At 43.5% G+C, this 21,587-nt stretch overlaps 1 protein-coding gene across 1 annotated transcript in view; it reads left to right on the forward strand.

The window, feature by feature from the left end:
- Positions 1-21,587, forward strand: part of DOCK2 (dedicator of cytokinesis 2) — a 426,319-nt gene that overhangs the window by 16,358 nt on the left and 388,374 nt on the right. Inside the window, exons 2-6 of the mRNA XM_082378747.1 lie at positions 4,663-4,746; positions 15,014-15,054; positions 16,133-16,188; positions 16,682-16,778; positions 19,325-19,473. Coding sequence (XP_082234873.1) covers positions 4,663-4,746; positions 15,014-15,054; positions 16,133-16,188; positions 16,682-16,778; positions 19,325-19,473 — 427 coding nt within the window. The remainder of the gene's footprint in view (positions 1-4,662; positions 4,747-15,013; positions 15,055-16,132; positions 16,189-16,681; positions 16,779-19,324; positions 19,474-21,587) is intronic.

Genomic DNA, 21,587 nt, shown 5'->3' on the forward strand with positions numbered 1-21,587 from the left:
CAATATATTATGTCCTTCTTTGTCTCTTGTAACAATTTTTGACTTAAAGTCTATTCTGTCTAATGTTGGTATAACCACTAAGCTCTCTTTTTGTTACTAGGTGTGTGGAACTTCTTTCCCTCATTCTTTTATTTTGAACTTATTTGTATCTTTGGACCTAAAGTGAATCTCTTGTAGACAACATATAGTTGGATCATGGTGGATTTATTTATTTATTTATTTATTTATTTATTTATTTATTTATTTCATGGTGGATTTTTAAAAAAATCTTTTCTGTAAATCTCTGCCTCTTGACAAAAGGGTTTAATCCATTTACATTTAAAGTATATACTCATAAGGAAGGACTTACTTCTTCCATTTTGCCATTTGTTTTCTATGAATCTTACATCTTTTTTTGTTCCTCAATTTTTCATTACTACCTTCTTCTATGTTTAACTGATTTTGTCTGGTTTACTGTTTTTTCCCTCCTCTATATTTTTTAGTTATTTTCTTAGTGGTTAACCTGGGTTTTACCACCAGTGTCTTACGTTTATAACAATATAGTTTAAGTTAAAACCAACTTAGCTTCAATAGTATACAAAAATCTCTGCTTCTATATAAGTTTGTTTCTTCCCTTTTGTATTGTTACTGTCACACATTACATCTTTATACACCCCATGCCTGTTACCATGGATTTGTAATTATTGCTTTCTGTATTTGTCTTTCCAATTGTCTATCAGTGATGGAATCCCTGTTTTTGTTTATCTCTTCATTTCTCCTTCATTTTTGAAGATTAATTTTGTGTGATATAGAATTCTTGGTTGACTTTTTTTATTTTTCTTTCAGCGCTTTAAATATGTCATCCACTGCTTTCTAGCTTCACTGGCTTCTGAAAAGAAATCATGTGTTAATTTTATTGAAGATTCATTGAACATGATGAATTGCTTCTCTCTTGCTACTTTTAAGACTCTCTGTTTCTGGTTTTTGACAATTTGACTATTATGTCTTGGTATGGATCTCTTTAAGTTTATCCTGCTTGGATTTCATTGAGCTTCTTGGATGTATAGATTCATGTCTTCCATCAAATGCAAGTTTTTGACCATTATTTCTTCAAATTTTCTGTCTGCCACTTTCTCTTTCTTTCCTCTCATTATAGAACTCCTATTATGTGGTTGTGGGTGTGCTTGATATTGTTCCACAGGTCCCTTAGGATCTGTTAATTTTTCTTCATTCTTTTTCTTTCTGCTCCTCAGTCTGGCTAATCTCAACAGACCTATTTTCAAGGTCATTGATTCCTTCTGACTGCTCACATCTGATGTTGAACCTCTCTAATAAAATTTTCACATTTGTTATTGTACTTTTCAGCTCCAGAATTTTTATCTGATTCCTTTTTATAATTTCTCTCTCTTTGACTATATTCTCCATTTTCTGAGACATTATTCCCCTGGTTTCCTTTAGTTCTTTGTCCATAGTTTCCTTTAGATATTTGAGCATACTTAAGATAATTGATTTAAAGTCTTTGTCTCCCAAGTCCAGTGTCTGTCCTTCTTCAGGGACGGTTTCTATTAATTTCTCTTTTTCCTGTGAATGGGCCATACTTTCTTGTTTCTTACATGCCTCACAATTTTGTGCTGAAAACTGGATATCTTGAATATTATGATATGCTAACTCAGATGTCAGAGTCTCCCTCCTTGCCAGGGCTATTGCCACTGCTTGATATAGATTGTAGTAGTTTGTTTGTTTAGTGACTTTTCTAAAGTATTTTTGTTAAGACTGTATTGTTTGTTGCATGCGGTCACTGAAGTCTCTAAATGCCTGGAATTGAGAGAAAAAAAACCCTAGTCTTTGCAGCTGTGCGTGTGTGTTGGGGCTTACGTTCAACACTTAGCCAGGCCATTTACAACTCTGCCTGAGCCTGCATTTCCTCCCTGTATGGAGCTTGAAGGTCAACAAGAGCTGAGAGCTTTGGGCTTTCTCCCATCCTTTTTCAACATGTGTCCAACTCTGCATGGCCTTCTAGATCCCCTGCAATAGGTGGTATTCTTCAAAGCTCTTATTCTCCAAAGCATTTCACTCCTAAGCCTTTCCTCCCAGGTTTATTAGTGGTATTATTGTTTGCCCAAACTTATATTCTTTGCCCTGTATGGAAGCAGTTAGTTCTTTTGACTTTAAATGTTTTTGGTCAACGCCCTTTGCATAGCTGCTTCTCTCCCTTAAGAGAGTCCCAAGTCAGGGAAATAAAGGCAAGCTCATGGCTTTAGTCCTTCAGGGAGCCCACAGACAGATCAAAACAAGCAACTACTGTACAGTTTCTTGGGACAAGGTCTGCTTTGCTCCCTCCAGCCCCAGGAACCCACAGGAACACGGAACACCATCTTCAAGACTGCCACTAAGATGAGGAGTAGAGAATGGGATAAGGATAAGTTAAAATGCTACAAAACTTTACCAGGTTTCAGTTGCCTTTTCTTGAGTAAGTATTTGCTTGGTTGCTGTAAACTTTTGACTATTTTTCAGAGTTCTGATAAAGTTGATTCTGACCATTTTTGCTGGATTTTTAATTGCTTCTTTGGAGGGACAGGCGCTTGGAACTCCCTACTTCACCATTTTTGCTGATTTCACTCGAAGAAGTAATTTTAAAATGCATTTTGTTTGTTGACACATGAGGAAACTGAGGAGCAAAGGGAGAGGGAATGAACTGAGTCAGTGGTAAGACTACCAAGAGGACTCAGGATTCCTCTCATTTGGTTAATCTACCTCCTGCACTGCTTGGTCACAAGGTTCATCAGCAGCAAGTCTCTCCTTGGTTCAAAGACCTCTGGGATTAGAGAGGCAAAGCAAGGGTCTCCTCATGGGCTCCGCCACATCCACTCTGCCTCCCTCCATCCACTCCCCCAACAGCAGTCGGCGTGATGGGGTTACATCACTCCCCTGCTTAACAGCCTTCAGCCTTCTATCCACTGGTGTATTTATACAATGGAATATTATTCAGCCATAAAAATGAATGAAGTAATGATAGTTGCTACAACATGAATGAATCTTAAAAACCTTGTGCTGAGTAAAAGAAGCCAGTTGCAAAAGACCACATATTATATGATTCTGTTTGTACGAAATGTCCAGAATAGGCAAATCTGTAGAGACAGAAAGTAGATTAGTGGCCGATTGTGGCTCAGGGGACTTTTTTGAGGTGATGAGAATGTTCTAAAATTAATCATGGTGGTGGTTTCACAGCTCTGTGAGTAAATCATCGAATTATATATTTTAAGTGGGCAAATTGTATCTAAATAAAGCTGTTACCAAATAACTAAGTAAAATCTGTCCAGCTACCCGTTCTCTTGGAGTAAAGCCCAAAGTCATCGTGAAGCCCTGCATGATTTGGTTCCTGCCTCTCCAGCCTCCTCTGTGTCACCCCCCTCCTCCCTTATACTCCATGCACAGCAGTTTCCTTTTTGCTCTCTGAATGTGCCAAGTGTCTTCCTTACTCGGGGCCTTTGTGTATGCTATTCCCACTTCCTGAAATGCCCTTCCCCCCTTTCTGTTCCCATAGCTGACTTGTTTGAATCCTCCATGTATAATCAGCTCAGGGGGTCCTTTCTTAACTACCCCAACAAAAATTGATGCCTCCTCTATCAGGCCCTATTTGTTTCTTACATCACATGTATCATATTTTGTAACCTTATATTTATTTGTGTATTCACCAAAAGAGCAAGATCAGTGCCTAGCATGTGCCTGGCATATTGTAGGCACTTACTGAGTATCTGCTGCATGAATGAATGAGGACAACCTTGTAGGATCATACCATCCATCCTCCTGAAGGTCTTTCCTTAAATCGAAACACTTGTGTTTTGATTCACATGTCAAATCAAACATCATTGTGTCCTATTCTGTTCTTGAAGAACTTCCAAGCTGGATATTGCTTAAACAAGCTTCATCCCTAGGTTAACAGTATGGCCTGGTCCTCACTTAGCAAGTGATGCTGAGCAGGGGCTGAGCACTGCAATGATACGGTGTAATCTCACATTCCAGGGGATTAGCAGAGGCTCCCGTACCACACAGGGGACTCTGGGTGTTTTCATGGCCAACTGCTACTCCCCAGAAGCTGACAGTGTAAATGGGAAGGTAGACAGTGTAAATGAGTGGTAGAAAGACTGGCATTTTAGGCTGCTGTCACCAGGATGGAGTAATTGGGGAGCAGCAAGTAGCCCACAATAGCAGTTGAGAATATGGAAGTTAGATACTGGTTTTCCTGTCACTTCCTAGCCTGATGATTTTGGCCAAATTGTTTAACCTCTCAGCACCTCCATTTCCTTATCTGCAAAATGGGATCACAGTTTACACCTCGCAGGGTTGCCGTGGGAATGGAATGAGAGGATGTGCTGAGCACACGCAGGGTGTACAGTGGGAGGTCAACCATGGGAGATGACATAAACGCCATCCTTGTCGCTCAGACTGGAGTGCAGGACCTGTGCTAGGGAGAGGTCATGTTTGACTAATGAATGGGGGCCCTTGGGAGCCAAGCTGGGCCTGCATTGACTCCTGTGGCAGGCGGTGGTTTCTACGTTGGTTTGGTTTAGCCATGTGGGCTGCCTGGTCCTCAGATAAAGTCAAGAAAAGAAGGGCAGGAAGGAGCAGAGATTCTTGGTATCCAGAGGTCTCACCAGGCTGCCTCTCTGTTCCATTTCACAGCCATATACAACTTCCAAGGGAGCGGAGTCCCCCAGCTCTCCCTGCAGATTGGCGATGTGGTGCGAATACAGGAGACCTGTGGAGGTGAGTCACTGGCCCAGGCGACCCTTGGACGCCAGGAGCTTGCTGATGGTGTCGGGACACCCCCAGGACATACCCAGCACCTCCAGCCCTCTCTTGGAACTTGCACCTCTGTGCGGTCTATTTAAATACATTTTGCTAATATTAGTATTTCAGATTTACTGAAAATAATGCTTTGTTATTGTAGGAATTCATACTTAGAAACAAAAGTCAAACTGGGTGGTCTGATGTTCATTGTGCTCTCTATTTGCCCAACCATGGAGCTGTTGGGCCCTGTGACACCTTCTAGATACACTTCTTTATTAGTTTCAACACCATTATAAAGGAATATCAGCATTATTAGGGTTTTGAAGGGTCCAGTAAATTATAATCCTGATTCCAGGAGGACTGCTGTACACAGCTGTGTGGTTTGGGCACTGCATCTGGGCCAGGGAGCAGTGCTCACTCCCGTCAGCAAGCTGGGTGCCCTGTCTTGGGCAAAATGGCATCTCTTTCTTCCCACAGAGGTGTCATCTCTTGGGAAGCCAAGTGTCTGTTGGGCTGTGTCCACTATCGTGGCGATGGTGGTGGTAGGGGGTGGTTTTTAAAGTTTGCACGAAGGTTAATGGCCTTGGACTCATGAGTCAGGCCATTAGAAATCAATGTATCACCTATGTCGCTGATAAAATTGACATTGGGAGCACGGCTTGGGTGTAAGTGTCGAATGAGCTTGCTCATGGGCTGACTACATTCAGGCAGGCTCTCCCAGCCCTCACTGCCCAGCTGGACCATCACAGATCTCTCCCTGCCTGGGCCTGACTATAATCCTGCTGTATGGAGGGCGTAGAGTGTGTCCTTCCTGTGGTCAGGCAGAGCAGAGAGAAAGGAGGGCAGAGTGGGCTCTGTCCCTGTTCCCCAGCTAATCCCTCAGGTTAGGCTCTCCTGTGCTGGGATGGGGGTGAGGGGTGGGCAGGAGGCAGGTGTGCTACTGTTAAGGAGGCCCCCTCAAGGAGAAATAGAGGGCGGGAGGAAAGGAGGTTGCCTAGAGAGCTAGCCATCTTTGGGTTCTTAACCACATAGTGAGTACTGTGCTAAATTCCCATAACATGTTAGTCTAGTTACTCCTCACAGCCACCTGCAGGACAGGTGGTATCTTCAGCCCTAGATTAGCTATATGCAATTAACAAGGCGCCTCTGCAGATTTGTGAAGGAGTGCGTGTGCACATACACATACACATACACACACGGACACATACACTCACACACACACACACACACAAATGCAAACCAAAAAGCAAACAAGCAGAAAACGCTTTTTGGAGGGAGAAAGAATTTGATATTTGATATTTCAGAGCAGCTTTAAAGGAATCATCATGGGGGAAATGAGAACTTTGTTCACCTTCCTTACATTTATTTTATGCTTTAGTACTGTTGCTATTTATTCATTTATTTTTTAAGGATTTCTTTTTTTTTTAAATAAATTTATTTATTTATTTATTTTTGGCTGCACTGGGTCCTGGTTACTGTGCATGGGCTTTCTCTAGTTGTGGCGAGCAGGGGCTACTCTTCATTGCGGTGCGCAGGCTTCTCATTGCGGTGGCTTCTCTTGTTGCAGAGCACGGGCTCTAGGCGCGCAGGCTTCAGTACTTGTGGCATGTGGGCTTAGTCGTCGTGGCATGTGGGGTCTAGAGTGCAGGCTCAGTAGGTGTGACACACGGGCTCAGTAGTTGTGGCTCATGGGCTCTAGAGCGCAGGCTCAGTAGTTGTGGCACGCGGGCTCCAGTAGTTGTGGCTCATGGGCTCTAGGTACGCGGGCTTCAGTAGTTGTGGCGCATGGGCTCAGTAGTTGTGGCTCGTGGGCTCTAGAGCTCAGGCTCAGTAGTTGTGGCTCATGGACTCTAGGTGAGTGGGCTTCAGTAGTTGTGGCTTGTGGGCTCAGTAGTTGTGGCTCGTGGGCTCTAGAGCTCAGACTCAGTAGTTGTGGCCCGTGGGCTCAGTAGTTGTGGCTCATGGGCTCTAGGTGAGTGGGCTTCAGTCGTTGTGGCACGTGGGCTCAGTAGTTGTGGCACGTGGGCTCTAGAGTGCAGGCTCAGTAGTTGTGGCGCACGGGTTTAGTTGCTCCGCGACATGTGGGATCTTTCCCGACCAGGGCTTGAACCCGTGTCCCCTGCATTGGCAGGCGTATTCTCAACCACTGCGCCACCAGGGAAGCCCACTGTTGTTATTTTGGACATCATGCACTTTTCAGTGTCCAGGCCTCTATAGTGCCCAGTCTGGCCCTATTTTACACACAGAGTGAGTGGGACTGGGGAAGGGGTAGGGATCTGATTCCAAACACCCTGCCCTCCTCCCACAGTGCAGTCCTACTCTTTACAAATGTAGTTCTACTCAGTGGCAGATAAGCAAACTCTAGGTGTCTACCAAGGGCAAAGATTGAAAATAAAAGCAGCAAGCAAAACAACTCTCCTCAGTGTCACTTTTGTGCTACTGGATGCTAATCCCGAGAAACAGGCAGAGACCTCAGATTTGCAGGTGAAGGAGCAAGGCTCAGGGAAGAGAAATGACTCGCCTAGGCTCACACAGTGAGCCAGTTGCTGTTCTCTCCACTCTCCTAAGACTGCTCCCTTTTCTCCACCCCATGCCTACCAAGGCAGTGAAAAAGCCTCAGAATGTTTTCTGTCCTACATTTTGAAGTTCAGATGAGTGTTTTTTTCTTCTTTTCATGCAATTTCCCTGGAGAAAGTGCTTCAGGGCAGGAAACTGACCACATAGGTTCCATGTAATCTGAGACTTTCTTTACTTTTGCCTGGCCTATAGCCTGACCTTCAAAAAGGCTGCACTTGCTGACTCAAGTCACCTTTGTTTTGGGGATTAACCTCCTTGCTCCTAAGCTCTTTAGTTCTGGTTTCCCATTTTAAATTTTGTTTTATCAGTCTTATTTTAATGCATCCTTGTAATAAGCAGCCACAGTACTTTTCTGGAAAGAGCTGGACATATTAATTTAGCAAGTGATTGCCAGTTCATGAATACTTTGAAAATACATTTGGAAGTCTGTTAGACTGATTCTAGATATCTGAGGAATTGATATGAAAATTATTAGGATTTATCATGCATGCACTGATACCCATATAGAGTTTTCAAACTGGAATTTATAGGATCCTAAGAGTCCCTGAGGGCCTTAGATGGCTAAGGGCTCTGAGATCAGGCCTGGTCTTATCTTTTTTACGTGCGGGGAGTTCTGCTTATGATTCCAGTTGAAAAACAGTTCCTCTGCAGATATAAAAAAGTGAAAACCACAGTGTTAGTCAAAAATTAGTCAAAATGACATAGTAGAAAAAATATAGGTGTGCCCATATCACCGTCTTGCAGAAACCTACTCAAAAAATAAAATCCAGCCAATTGAGAGATGAATCAAAATGTTAAAATATAGGAATTGAAAAGCTGTGATAAGAGGAAGTACTGGCGAGCATTGAGTCCAAGTGAATTGATTTGTCAAAATTAGTATTAAAAGTCATGATAGGACTTCCCTGGTGGCGCAGTGGTTGAGAGTCTGCCTGCCGATGCGGGGGACACGGGTTTGAGCCCTGGCCCCGGGAGGATCCCACGTGCCGCGGAGCAGCTGGGCCCCTGCTCCACAACTGCTGAGCAACCCCCGCTCTCCACAACTGGAGAAAGCCCACACACAGCAACGAAGACCCAGTGCAGCCAAAAATAAATAAGTAAAAATAAATTTATTAAAAAAAAAAAAAAAAGTCATGATAGTTAAGACTACCAAAAAGAATGTCATTGTTCGAAAACTGTAAAATGTACCCCGCCCCCCGCAAAAAAAAAAGGAATACAATTGAGAAGTGGAGAGGGGAATGGAATAGAATAGATATAGTCTTGAAGATTCAAAGCACATTTCTCCAGATATCAGCAATGATTAATTCTAGGTGGTAGGAATGTGAATATTTTTATTTTGTATTTTTCAATAATTTTAAAATCTCCCCTCTCCTCCACGAAAAGAAAAGAAAGAAGGAAGGAAGGAAGGAAGGGAGGAAGGAAAGGAGGAAGGAAGAAAAAAAAGAAAGAAGAAAGAGAAAGAAAAGAAGTAGAGGGCTTCCCTGGTGGCGCAGTGGTTAAGAATCCGCCTGCCAATGCAGGGGACATGGGTTCGAGCCCTGGTCTGGGAAGATCCCACATGCCGCGGAGCAACTAAGCCCATGCACCACAACTACTGAGCCTGCGCTCTAGAGCCCATGAGCCACAACTACTGAGCCTGCGTGCCACAACTACTGAAGCCTGCGTGCCTAGAGCCTGTGCTCCGCAACAAGAGAAACCACCGCAATGAGAAGCCTGCGCACCGCAACAAAGAGTAGCCCCCGCTCACCACAACTAGAGAAAGCCTGCGCGCAGCAACGAAGACCCAATGCAGCCAAAACTAAATAAAATAAATAAATTTAAAAAAAAATAAAAAAAATAAAAAAAAAAAAAAGAAAAGTAGAAAAAGCATGGGCTTTTGAATCAGAAAGTTATTCTCTGATCCACTTACCCACTAGCTTAGTGATCTTAGGGAAGTAAGCCTCAGTTTTCTCACCTGCAAAAATGGATTATCATCACCTTGCTTCTGGGTGTGTTATGAGGACAAAATGAGAGAAGTAGAGAAGCTGTTTAGCATCATGCCTGGCTCCTAGGTACTCTGTGTTGAATTCCATGTCTTCCCCCCATTAAACAGAGCTACACGGAGACTGACAGGTATGTATCTGTCTTAGCAATATCGCCCAGGGAACACAGAAGATGGCCCTCTGATTGCCTGGAGTGGGTGAGGCTAGCCCTTCTTTGCCTGTGCACTAAACTTACTCAGCCAGATGAATGGGGAAAACAAAAATCTGAGCTGAAACCTTAGGCATGAATGAATTTCCTTTCACTAGAGCTCTAATGTTTTTAGTATTTCCTTTTAGGTAATATTTTGTTGTGATAAAAACTCAAACAATTCAGAAGGGCGCCCATTGCTAAGCCTTCCTAATAGACATCCTAATGTCTATTTCTTTGTCCATATTATATCTCTCAGACTGCATAACATTCTGCTTCCTGATTTTAGATGTGGAAAACACATGTAAGTGTTTATGAAGTAGTCAGAACTCCTCATGGGGGAATAAATGTGAAAAAGGAGTGTTATTTTTCCCCAGTCACTTCCTTCAGTTATATTTGGTTGACATCTTTCCTGATATTTAACAACATCTCAAAAGAAGGCTTCAATTCCATATGCAGTTTAATGCTCCTCTCCTGCTTCCCTTTTCCTAGCTTAAACAAGCCTGGGGGTAGAGGGAGTTTGGGGTGCTCACTCTCTGATTCTTTGACTTCCTGATCAAATAAGCCAAAAGATCAGCCAGTCCCCTGCACGAATAGCCATGTAGCTGGGGAACAAGATGCCAGATGCCCGCTGTATCTCTGAGTGAATCTTCGGGACTGCACCCTTCACGCTTGGATTTGGTCTGGGGGTAAGAGAGCTCTACCATGCACTCCTAAGGCAACAACAGCTACCTCTGAAGACCAACTCCCATCTCCTGATTACTTAGACAGTGGTGAGGGGATGTTCCTTGGGGGTATCCCAGGTTACTTAGACTCTTTCTTATGAGCCCTTCAGAGGGAATGTCTACTCCACTCTCAGTTATTTGCTACCTGACTCTTCCTTTCCAGAACAACAGGGAAGGTTCCATTCCATCTACTGATACACACACTTGCCCGGGTCATGGGGGCCCACTCTTAGTGGCAAAGAGAATGGGATTTCTAGACAGTGGTTTCCAAGGTGCTTTTGAATTTCATTTACCAGTAAAATGGAACAAGGGGAGGGGATGAGGGAGGAAGTTGACATAGCTTAACCTCCTTAAGGTAAGGCATAGCTTTTATTGTCATTGTTTTCTAAAAACTGGGACTACACTGTACATACCATTCTGAGCCTTGTTCTTCTCACTTAAAAATATCTGGAATTCCTTCTAAGCTGGCACATGTGAATCACCTCAACCTTGGTTCAGCTGCAAAGAGCTCTGCATGAAGAGTTCTGAATCTCCCACTTGCTGAGTGGGGTACACCCAGAGCCATGCAGCCTCTTCTCTACTGACAACTCCACTGAGAGTGATCTTGACCCATCTGAGTCCTTTGCTTTTAGGGCATGGCGGGGGTGGGGGGGGACATTATGCGCACTTAATAGGGTATTTTTTTAAAGTGCCACTTTGCAGGGAGATGGTCCTTTGTTTAGATCTGCTCTAGAAACAGGTTGGTATGAAAGGGACTCCATTTTCTTAAGTAAGGCTGTTCCATTGTGGGGAGTTGGTAAGTGAAGTTTTCTTCCCTTTTGTTTGTGGGTGAGGCTAAAACGTCAGTAAACTTCTATTATGTTGAATTTGAAGAATGTTTCATTTACTTTGTTGTTATGGGAATATGTTGAAATGACTTCACCAAAAAAAAAACACAAAAAATCCAAAAAACAATATTCAAAATCTGTAGGTTCTGGAAATAAAATAGAAAATACACCTAAGTTTCTCTGGTTAATGATGATGATGATGATTATGGATTTTTAAATGACATAATTGTATTTACTAATTTTTTTAACACTTACCATATGCCAGACACTGTACAAACTCTGAATTCCTTATCTAATTTAAGCCTATGAGACGGGCACTATTATTGTTCACATTTTACAAATAAGGAAACTAAGGCTTAGAGAAATGCACTAACTTGTCTAAGATCACGCAGAAGTAGCAGATCTTCATTCAAATCCAGGTTTTGATTCCAGAGCTCATACCCTTAACCACTGATTGATACTGGCTTCTGTTATATTCTTCTTGATGTTATTAGATATTTCAATCAAACAGGAAAGTGAAATACACCCAGGCACACACCACTCAAATAAACAGATATTAACATTTTTCCTTGTTTAGTTCATACATATATTTTTTAAAGAAATAAACATTTTAGGTGCGACTGAGATCCCGTTTACCCCTCTCCTATTCCATTCTTGTCTTTTTGTCCATTCTTCAGGTAACACTCATCCTGAAATTGGTATGTCTTCTTCCAGTCTAAGGTTTTGTACCTTTACCAGATGTGTTCACCTTCATAATTCTGTTTAAACAATAGTTTGTGCAACAACCGTGTATGGTAGCTGTTATTCTCCTCATTTGACAAGTGAAAACACTGAGGCTTAAGTGACATGACCAAAGATCACACTGACGGGAGAGGGCAGATAGAGGACTGGATTTCTAGGATGTGGATTCTTTTTTGATGTTCTGGGATGCTTTTAATCTCTCCTCCTTTTTCCCCTCCCCACGCAACTCCTGGGTGATTAGAGAATTTAGGTACATTTCATTTTGATATTTGGAATGTGGGAAAGGAGGACAGTTGGAGTTTATCATTTTCCATAAGAATGGTAAAAAAAATTCCCTTTCCTCATATCCCCCAGGATGTACTTTGTGAGTTTTCTATTTATAAAGTTTTCATGGATAGGGTTAGACAAAAAAAGCCCTTTCTATTACTTAACTGAAAGGGCATTAAGCCAGGGGACAAGTCCTGGGGTGTGGTAAATGCTGTGTTACCCTGAGCCTGGTTTTGATCATGGTGTCTCTTGTCATGGATTTTGCTATGTGTGCCAACTATTGTTATCTGCCCAGTCAGGTCTTGGAGTACAGCCAGATATAACTGACTGGTGACCGATTAGGGAGTGGACATCAGGGGTCATAGAAGTCAGTGATTCAGCAGGGTTGGGGATACCAGAAAAAGTCCTAAGGACAGCTCGGATGCAGTGGATGCTTTATCATCATCCAGCAAGTGGAGATGGTGGTAAGCCTGTCTCATCGAGGATCACTGGGGGTTTATTTCTGAAAGCACCTGGCCCAATGTCATGTACACAGTAGGTGCACAGTCAGTGTTTGTTGAACTTAAATCTGGGAGCCAGAATGTATATATGCTGGCGGTAAGCGTCAGTCGATTTCTTGCTCAGGAGTGAGTAGAAGTTTTGCGAATCAGGATACCGACAAGGGGTGGCAAGTCACTGATTCTCAAGGGTGAGAGAGGGCAATGTCACTGGAAGGCAAGGGTCCCTGATGGAGCCCCTGTCGTGGAGAGCCAGATGTGGGCAGACTAGTGGTCCCTTGGTTGTTTTCCTACTATCTGGTGGATTTTGGTGGCTTTGGCCAATAAGGTGGATTCAGGTCACTGCAACCAAGAAACCCTTAACTGTATCTGTGCTTTAAGAGAACGTTATCTGTATTTGTGCTCATCGCATGGGGGACAATGTGGGGGAACAGCTTTGAGGGCTGGCTTTGAAGCCACACAGACTTGCCCTTGAACCCTGGCATACCTCAACTGACTTGAATCTCAATTTCTTCATCTACAGGATGGGAATATTACTTAGCTCACAGTATAGATATGAGCACTAAATGAGAGAATACATGTACAACACTTAGCATACAGCTTTGTGTGCATTAAGCGATCAATTAATGGTAGCTAGTAATGTTACAGAGATACTCTTATATCTTGCTGGTTGAATGGGAAAGAACTGCAAATAAAGGAGGTTGTTCTAGTGCAGTACTAGAGTGTCACCTCCAGAGTCAGATGCTTGGGTTTAGGTCTTAACTGCATTACTCACTAGCTGTGTGACCATGAGCAAGTTGCTTAATCTCTCTGTGCCTCTCTATTTGCATTTGCAGAATTGAGGCAATAATAGTACCTACTTTATAGAATCATTGTGAAGATTAATTTATAATTTGAAAAAAACAAAACAAAAAACGTTACCAGAGTTCCTGGCACACAGCAAGCACTATTGTTAATATAATATAAGCATTATTGTTCACAGTTAATTATTACCGATAGTTATAGGGAAAATTATTAGAGGAGTGTGAAAATAGAATGTGATTCTTCATGAAGTAGAAAGTTTTCCACCACTGGAAGTACTTAATGGGGTTGTAGTTTTGGGGATTCAGATGTTGGGAGGATGGAAATATTAGGCAAATACCATGCTCCTTCTTCCATTAGACAGGAAGCACAGTATGATGGCTGTTTACGTTCAGATCCTGGCATTGTCACTTACTAGCTGTGTAACTGTGGTCAAGTTACTCAACTTCTCTGTGCCTCAGGTGGGCCACTCTTCTGTAAAATGGGATAATTGAATTTCCCACCTCATGTGGTTGTTATGAAGGTTAAAAGGCTTCATATATGAAGAGTGCTTAGAACGGTTTTTTATTCCAAACCTGAGATTCTTTCTCTCCAGCCTCCATTCTTTCCTTTCTCTCTCCTTCCTTTTCTCCTTCTCTCCTTCCTCTACCTTTCTATCTTTCAAAATAGGAACCACTTTGGGCCCCTGTTGCTTTAGAACGTTCTTTATGACCTGACCCTCAAGCTGGCTCATGACTGGGAGGGGTGACTTTGCATTTTAAGTTGTTTGTTTTGGAGCTTGCACGTATGTCTGTTGAGAACATATTTCGACAACAATCTGTCAGCCCAGTAATGAGGGTTTGCTAATGAGGTTCCCGACAGACGCTTTTTATTTACAGAGATGACAAATGCCACTACTTGGCTGTGCTTGAATCATTTCAAAGGCCAGCAGGCTCATTATAGTCATCAATACTTGCTATGCTGAGGCTCATTTTGTCCGAGGACTGTGTATAATTTGGATTTCTGTTAATTGAGTCATTTTTGATATTCCTGCAAAAGGGAAGAATCTCTTAAAATTCCTGTCCTTTTACCCATCCCTGAACTTGTCTGTTTTGTAATGGCTAACTTCTGCAAATCACATTTTAGACACAATTTGCTGCTGTTAGAACTGCGGCCATTATTTTAGGATGTTTGCCAAACTCCCTCTGACATTCTCAGCCTTTCTGTGTCCCTAAGGCGGAGGTTGAAAACATGCATATGAACACAGGAAGGACCCAGGCAGCTAATGGAAGTAACTGGGGGGCTGGGTAGAGGCTGGTGAGTTGGAGGCACCTGCTGTGTCTGATGGGCCCAGCTGCTTCTCACCACTAGCCAACTGCAACCATGTGGGAGTACTGGCCACCATCTCTGGGCCTCCTGTTTTTTTCAAAAGAAGGATGAAATTTGCATTTTTATGGGAAATCCCTGTATTTGTGGATGCTTTTTGGAGATGCTGGCAACTAATTCAAGAGACTGTTGAATCCTAGGGCTTTGATCTGTACCTAAGGTCTAAAGCACTTCGCAGTAGTTTCTTTGCCAGTGAAAAACAAACAGCAACAACAAAACCCAGCAAGGAGCTTGTACGAATAGATGAAAAACCTGTTTCTTTGTTTTCTCTTTGCAGACTGGTATCGGGGATACCTTGTAAAGCACAAAATGTTGCAGGTGAGGTCAATTTGTTTTTATTTGGGACAATATTGGATGTCTGTACATGACCCTGCCAGCCCCCTGGGCACTCATCTCCCACTGTTGCTCCTCTGCAGACTGATTCCGTTCCTCCCTCCTTGTGTCCTGTGATTTCCCTGCTGTGCCTCAGTGCCTTCCCCTTTCACTCATTCTTTAAGGTCAACCTCCAGAGCTCTCTTCTCCCTGTAACTTTTTCTAATATGCCAGTCACATATGATTTTTCGAGTCCCGTGGAATCGTGCATTTTTTATTTGAAATTATCTCCTACTGCCTTTCTTTAGTGTTGCTTGGGGCATTCATCATTTCCTCACCTATGTGTGCAACATGACTCAGGAGGGACAGGTCCAGGCTCCGCCCTCAGGGAGTTCCCCTGCCCCAGCCCCACAGCACACCGCCATCTCCATGGGAGCAAGTGCCTGCTTTGCTCATCTCCCTACATCTCACGGTGTCTAGCCCAGTGACCGGATGTCCCCCGTGTACATGCTGGCTGAATTTATGAAGGAATTTCCAAGTAATTGATCAACTTCTCTTAACGGAGCTAAGCTTATAGAGCAAGGAAATAATAGATGCTTCTTCCTTCTTCCATCATGAACAATAAAATAAATCCAGAGAGAAAGAGATCTCAAATCAAAGCAACCCATATGCAACCAGGGACACTGTTGCCTCAGGACCTGACCTTTCCTGACTGTGAAGGGTGGCTGCTGTCCCGGGCAGGAGAGGGGGGAGGCAGAGCGCTCTTCTCCCTTAGAGTGAGTCTTTCAGGCACTCCAGCCTTGCCCATCTGATAGGGTGAGTGTCCGCCATGGGGCTGGAGCATCCTTTGGGATCTAGGGCTACTGTGGGATCCTGAACAACTGTTGAAGAACTGGAGAGGAACCAGACCTAAAAGAGTAGATTTGGCACCTACCACTTGTTCTCTTGCACTGGGATTATTCCTGTAAAGTTTGAGGGTTTTGCCAGCCAGCAGCTTTTGGAAAAATCATGAAGACCTGGGGTCAGTTTTTTTCTGTAGGGACAAGTCATGCTGTCTCACCTTGTCTTGTCTTATCCCCAACAGGGCATTTTTCCTAAATCCTTTATCCACATCAAAGAAGTGACAGTGGAGAAAAAAAGGTATTTGCCATCCTTCCCCGCACTTGACCCTCCAGTGGCTCATGGATGTCACTGTCCTGTCGACTTTGAAAACCTGACTTGGCAGACGTGAAGGATGCTCAGCCGATCCGTCTTCTCTGCGCTGTGTTTATTTATCTCCTTTCCCTCACTGGGTGGGAGATCTAATGCAAACTGATTCGTGTTCAGATCTGATTCTGAGGAGGTATTAGTAAATTTGGAGAATCAGACTTTTCCCTGGCAGCTGCCTTTGAACTGAATTAAGGTAGATTACTCCTGAATAATGAGCTTGGAGGGCCCACCCAATGAAGGAGGACATTAAAAAGGAAGTCCCTTGCATCTGCATAATGTAATTGGTGTAGATATTAGAGGCGGTTTAGTCTCCTGCCAGGAAGGCCCCTCTCACCAGCTGCAGCTTAATGCAAATTTGCCAGCATTTTATCTTGTTAGCACCTGGGGCTCAATTTCACACCATTTTCTCTCCCACCTTAAATAGAAATATCGAGAACATTATTCCTGCAGAAATTCCTCTGGCACAAGAAGTGACAACGACACTTTGGGAATGGGGCAGCATCTGGAAACAGCTCTACGTGGTGAGACTCAAAACCCTGCTCCCTGGGATGGAAGCTTCTTGCAGTTTTTGGCTTGGTTCACATATGGAATTTAGCCTTGACATAGTATAGCAAACAGTATGAGGCTATCAAGGCCCAGAGAGGTTAGGTGACTTTCTCAAAGCCATACAGCGAGCTAGTGACAGAGCCACAGTGAATGGGCATCTGGTGTGATCCTTCTGTTTTTTTTAAACTACTGAAAAAGTCATCAAACTTGAGTATGCTTAAGACTCACCTTGAGAGCTATTAAAAATACAGCTTCCTTCAATGGGGCTCTGCATTTTAACGAACTTAGAGATTTTGATTTGGTGGTCTGCCGATAACACGTTGAGAAATACTGTTCTCATATATTAATTAACTAATGACTTTTGTCCTCAGATCTATGAGGGAGCTTTGACCCTGGAAAAACAAAGAGCGTGTTTTATACGAGTTTTCCCTGAATTGAAGTAAATCTAATTTAAAATCCTCCTTTGATGTGTCTAAAACTCCTAATGAAAGTGAGCAGCTAAGAAAACCATTAAACTGAGAGTGAAAAGGTCAACCAAGGCTTACTGCATATTTGTTACAGCATCGTGTACACCTGCTGGTGCACACGTTCTGTTTGTAGAGTCACATTTTATGGTCATAAATGTTGACTCCCATGTGGATATTTCATAATATATGGTAATGGGCATATTCAGTTACCATTCTATAAGTTTCCCAAAGGTTGTTAGGACAGTTTAGGGGGCAAACAGCAGACTTGAGGCTAAAGTGATTTATTATTTATTTCTACCACCCCTTTTACACATCACATACACAGGCACCGTGGAAGCTTGGCATTTTCCTTAAGAAATCTTTAAATTGCAAGTCCATCATGCCCTTTACCCTAGTAAAGTGATCCTAAAACCTCCAGTTTCATGATTCTTACCATATCTGCATACCACCCATGAAGTATTTACTTAAAACCTAAGTTGTCTCCCTTTTTAGTAAACTTAAATGACTTACATAAGGAACTTTACAACATGCTGTGTCATTCCAGCAATTCTCCAACTCTCCAACACCAACTGGATGCCCTATAATTCAGTTCGATTCAGTTCTAACACTGACTCCCCAGAGTTTAAGGGCTCAGTTCTACACGACTGCCCTCTCTTCAGATGCCAGTTGCAAGTCCCAGGTCCCAGGCTGCCCACACTTCTGTCCAACTTGGTACAAATTCGGGGACTCCCACAACACCCCTCCAACCTCACCTCAGGTTCCGTGTGTCCTTAGAACAACTCACAAAACTCAGGAAAGTACTCAGGAAAGTACTACTCTTACAGTTTTATTATAAAGGATACAACTCAGGAACAGCCAACGGAAGAGAGACACAGAGGAAGGTACTGGGTTAGCGATGGGCACAGAGTTTCCATGCCTTCCCCAGGGAAGGCATGCCACCCTCCCAGCACATCAATATGTTTACCTTCTGGGAAGCTACTTGAACCTCGTTGTTCAAGAGTTTTTATCCGCATTTCATTACATAGGCATGATTGAATGATTGAATCAAGTTCCAACCCTTGTAACCTCCCTGGAGGTTGGGGGTTGGAGCTGTAAGTTCCAACCCTCTAACCCCATGGTTGGTTCCTCTGACAGCCAGCCCCCATCCTTGAAGCTCTCTAGGACTCATCTCATTAGCACAGACTCAGGTCTGGTCAAAAGGGGCTCGCTGTGAATAAGAAAAGACACATCTATCACTTAGGAAATTCCAAACGTTTTAGGAGCTCTGTGCCAGAAACTGGGGACAAAGACCCAATAGGTATATATACTTTTATCACTTCACACGTGCTTCCCAAATGCACAGCCAAAAGCACTTGGCACAATTAGAACATTATTCAAATAAATACATGAAAACAAAACAATGTCATCAAGTAGTACCTGTCAAAACCTCGGAGCCAAAGAATTTCTCTCTCTTTTTGTTAAAAAAAGAAATTAACAAATGTGAGAGAGGGGTTAAAGACATATGGCCATGAAACTGCAACTTTCCCTTGCCCTTAAACAGAAGGATGGGAAGAGACTAGAGGAGAATCACCATATGGGTCCCTAATATGTGTCTTTGTACCACCAAAAACCATCTCATGTCCCTTGGGTTGTACGCATGTTACACTTGGGGGAACACTGCCTTAGAAACAGGCCTTTTGCACCAGAGCAGTGGCCCTGGTTCTCAGCCCTTGAAGGGCCTGGCCTCTGAGACCTGCATTGCAGCAGATGTTCATGGCATTCCTACTCAACATGTAACTTTTTGGATAAGAGTCAGAAATAACCCCTCTTTTTTTAAACCAGGAAGTGATTGGGATTATTACTTTTGCTTTTGAGAAACCCCTGTGGCCCTGGGGGAGGAAACGTGTCAATGACTCAGACCACCACCCAATCCCTTCACAGCTGGGTAGGGGCCAGGAGAGGCACTCGAGCCATGGCCCCTGAACGTGCATGCTTGGCTTTGGCCCGGTTTGCCAGATGGAGGCCCAGGACCTTGGGTGCAGGTGGCTGCGAGTGTTTCCCGTTCTTGCTCCTAGGCCAGCAGAAAGGAGCGCTTCCTCCAGGTGCAGTCCATGATGTATGACCTGATGGACTGGCGGTCACAGCTCCTCTCAGGAACTTTGCCCAAGGACGAGCTGAAGGAGCTGAAGCAGAAAGTCACGTCCAGAATTGACTACGGCAACAAGTAACCTCTCTCTCCTCCAGAAAGATGTGTTCTTTCCCCGCCTACCCCACTTCTTCCCTTTCTCCCTGTGAGAAGCTAGGTTTAATTTTTAGATGCGAGTTTGCCACTTTCTATCTGGGAGAAGGCTGTTAGCAATGACCGTGCTTGTGTGCCTTTGCTATCACCCTCGTGGGACCCAGGGACATGCAGGCGGAGAGAGGCTTGCTTATGCAGTGGTTATTAGTGGGCTAGAGATTTAGGACACTCATTTAACCTACTTCCAAGGGGCTGGGGAGCACAGTCATGCTGGTTCACTTTTGGCTTAGTTGTCATTTTATTCCTGCATTTACAAAGCTCTCTCTTAAATCCCAATGTGAGACTTAATGTCCCTTCCCCATCCTACATTAATCTAAGCCACATGCCATCAGCTAACTCACATGCACAGTTACAAAAGCATTTCCTCAAAGGGAAAGAAGCAGAAATTGGTTAGTTTGAATGCTGTGAAGTTAAGGAGAGTGTGAAACAATATTTTGAGGCAGGACAATGCACTAATAATAATAGTAATGATAATAACATTATAACTAACACTAACGCCTAATCCAAGCTTATTATGCACCAGTCTTTAGCTTTGTGTTTCACATCCATCGTCTTATTTCTTTTTTTTTTTTTTTAATTTTTAAATTTTATTTATTTTTTGGCTGCGTTGGGTCTTTGTTGCTGTGCGTGGCTTTCTCTAGTTGTGGTTTGTTGCGGTGTGCAGGCTTCTCATTGCGGTGGCTTCTCTTGTTGTGGAGCACAGGCTCCAGGTGCGCAGGTCTCAGTAGCTGTGACTCGCGGCCTCTTGAGCACTGGCTTAGTAGTTGTGGTGCACGGGCTTAGTTGCTCCACAGCATGTGGGATCTTCCTGGACCAGCGCTCGAACCCGTTTCCCTGCATTGGCAGGTGGATTATTAACCACTGCACTACCAGGGAAGCCCCTCTTATTTAATTTTATAACAACTGTATGAGGCATGCAGTTTTAGTATACTCATTTTTTCAGATGTAGAAGCTGAGGCTCTTAAAGAGGTTAACTAACAGGTCCAAAGTCACATAGCTAGTAAATTGCAGAACCAGCATTTAGACCAGGCAATCTGGCTCTAGAGCCCCTGGGCCTCACCATTATACTAGTTGGATAACATTTGAGAACTGTAAAGGCCCTCCCCCCTCCTGATTATGTGAATGCTCTCCAAACATCCTACTTATTTGTTTATTCATCCCAACAACAAACATGTATTGAGCACTTATGATTGGCCTGATTTCCTGCTAGGTTTTTTGAGGCCACAGAAATAAAAGTTCCTGTACACTAAGGGACCACAGTCCAGTTAAGAGTGAGCTACAAGTAAACTATTGATATGTATTGTGGTAACTTTGATGGCTTAGGAGGCAAGAGCATTCTTAATTCAATTTGGAGAAGGAAGTCAAGGAAGGCTTCCTGGAGGAGGTGACCAGAGCTAAATTTTGAAAGATAAAGAAGTGTTAAGTAGGTTTTTAAAAAAAGGGAGGCTGGGAGTGCATGAAAAAACATAGCATGTTCAGAAGACTGCAAAGTGGGTGAGAAGCCTGGAACATAGGGCCTGAGGGGGAAGTGGAAAGAGCCTATTCATTGGGAATAAAAAAAGAAATTTTCCTAGCAGCCAGGCTTCCTTGCCTTTGTCACACGCACTAGGAAGATGATCCAAAGAGGAAAGCCAATGGGTCCAACTTATGGCTGCTTCCCATCCCAGGAGTATGGTCTCTCTGCTGGTTCCCCTGCTGGCAGCTGGCAGGCAAGTCCAAATCTGCTTATCATGCTCATCATCCCAAAGTGACAGGAAGGGTTTGCTCTGCAGCTGTTGCCGCCATTGGTACAGTGATATCTTTAGCTGAGCATGGTCACAGCTGGGACGTGGGAATTGAGGGCGTTTTGCTGCTTTGCAGTAATGGCATCTGTGACCTTCAGATGTTTCCTCATGGGGGCTTCTGACAATAAGGACCAAGGGTGGAAAAAATGGTCACCACTCTTAGGAAGCCTTCCCTGATTTTCCCCCACCACCCCTGGCTGGGTTAGGCACTCTTGCAGGCCCTTAGCACCCTGGCCAGTAATTACCTCCTTACTG

The sequence above is a fragment of the Balaenoptera borealis genome, assembly GCF_965194805.1.
Source record: "Balaenoptera borealis genome assembly, chromosome: 2".
Taxonomy (NCBI): domain Eukaryota; kingdom Metazoa; phylum Chordata; class Mammalia; order Artiodactyla; family Balaenopteridae; genus Balaenoptera; species Balaenoptera borealis.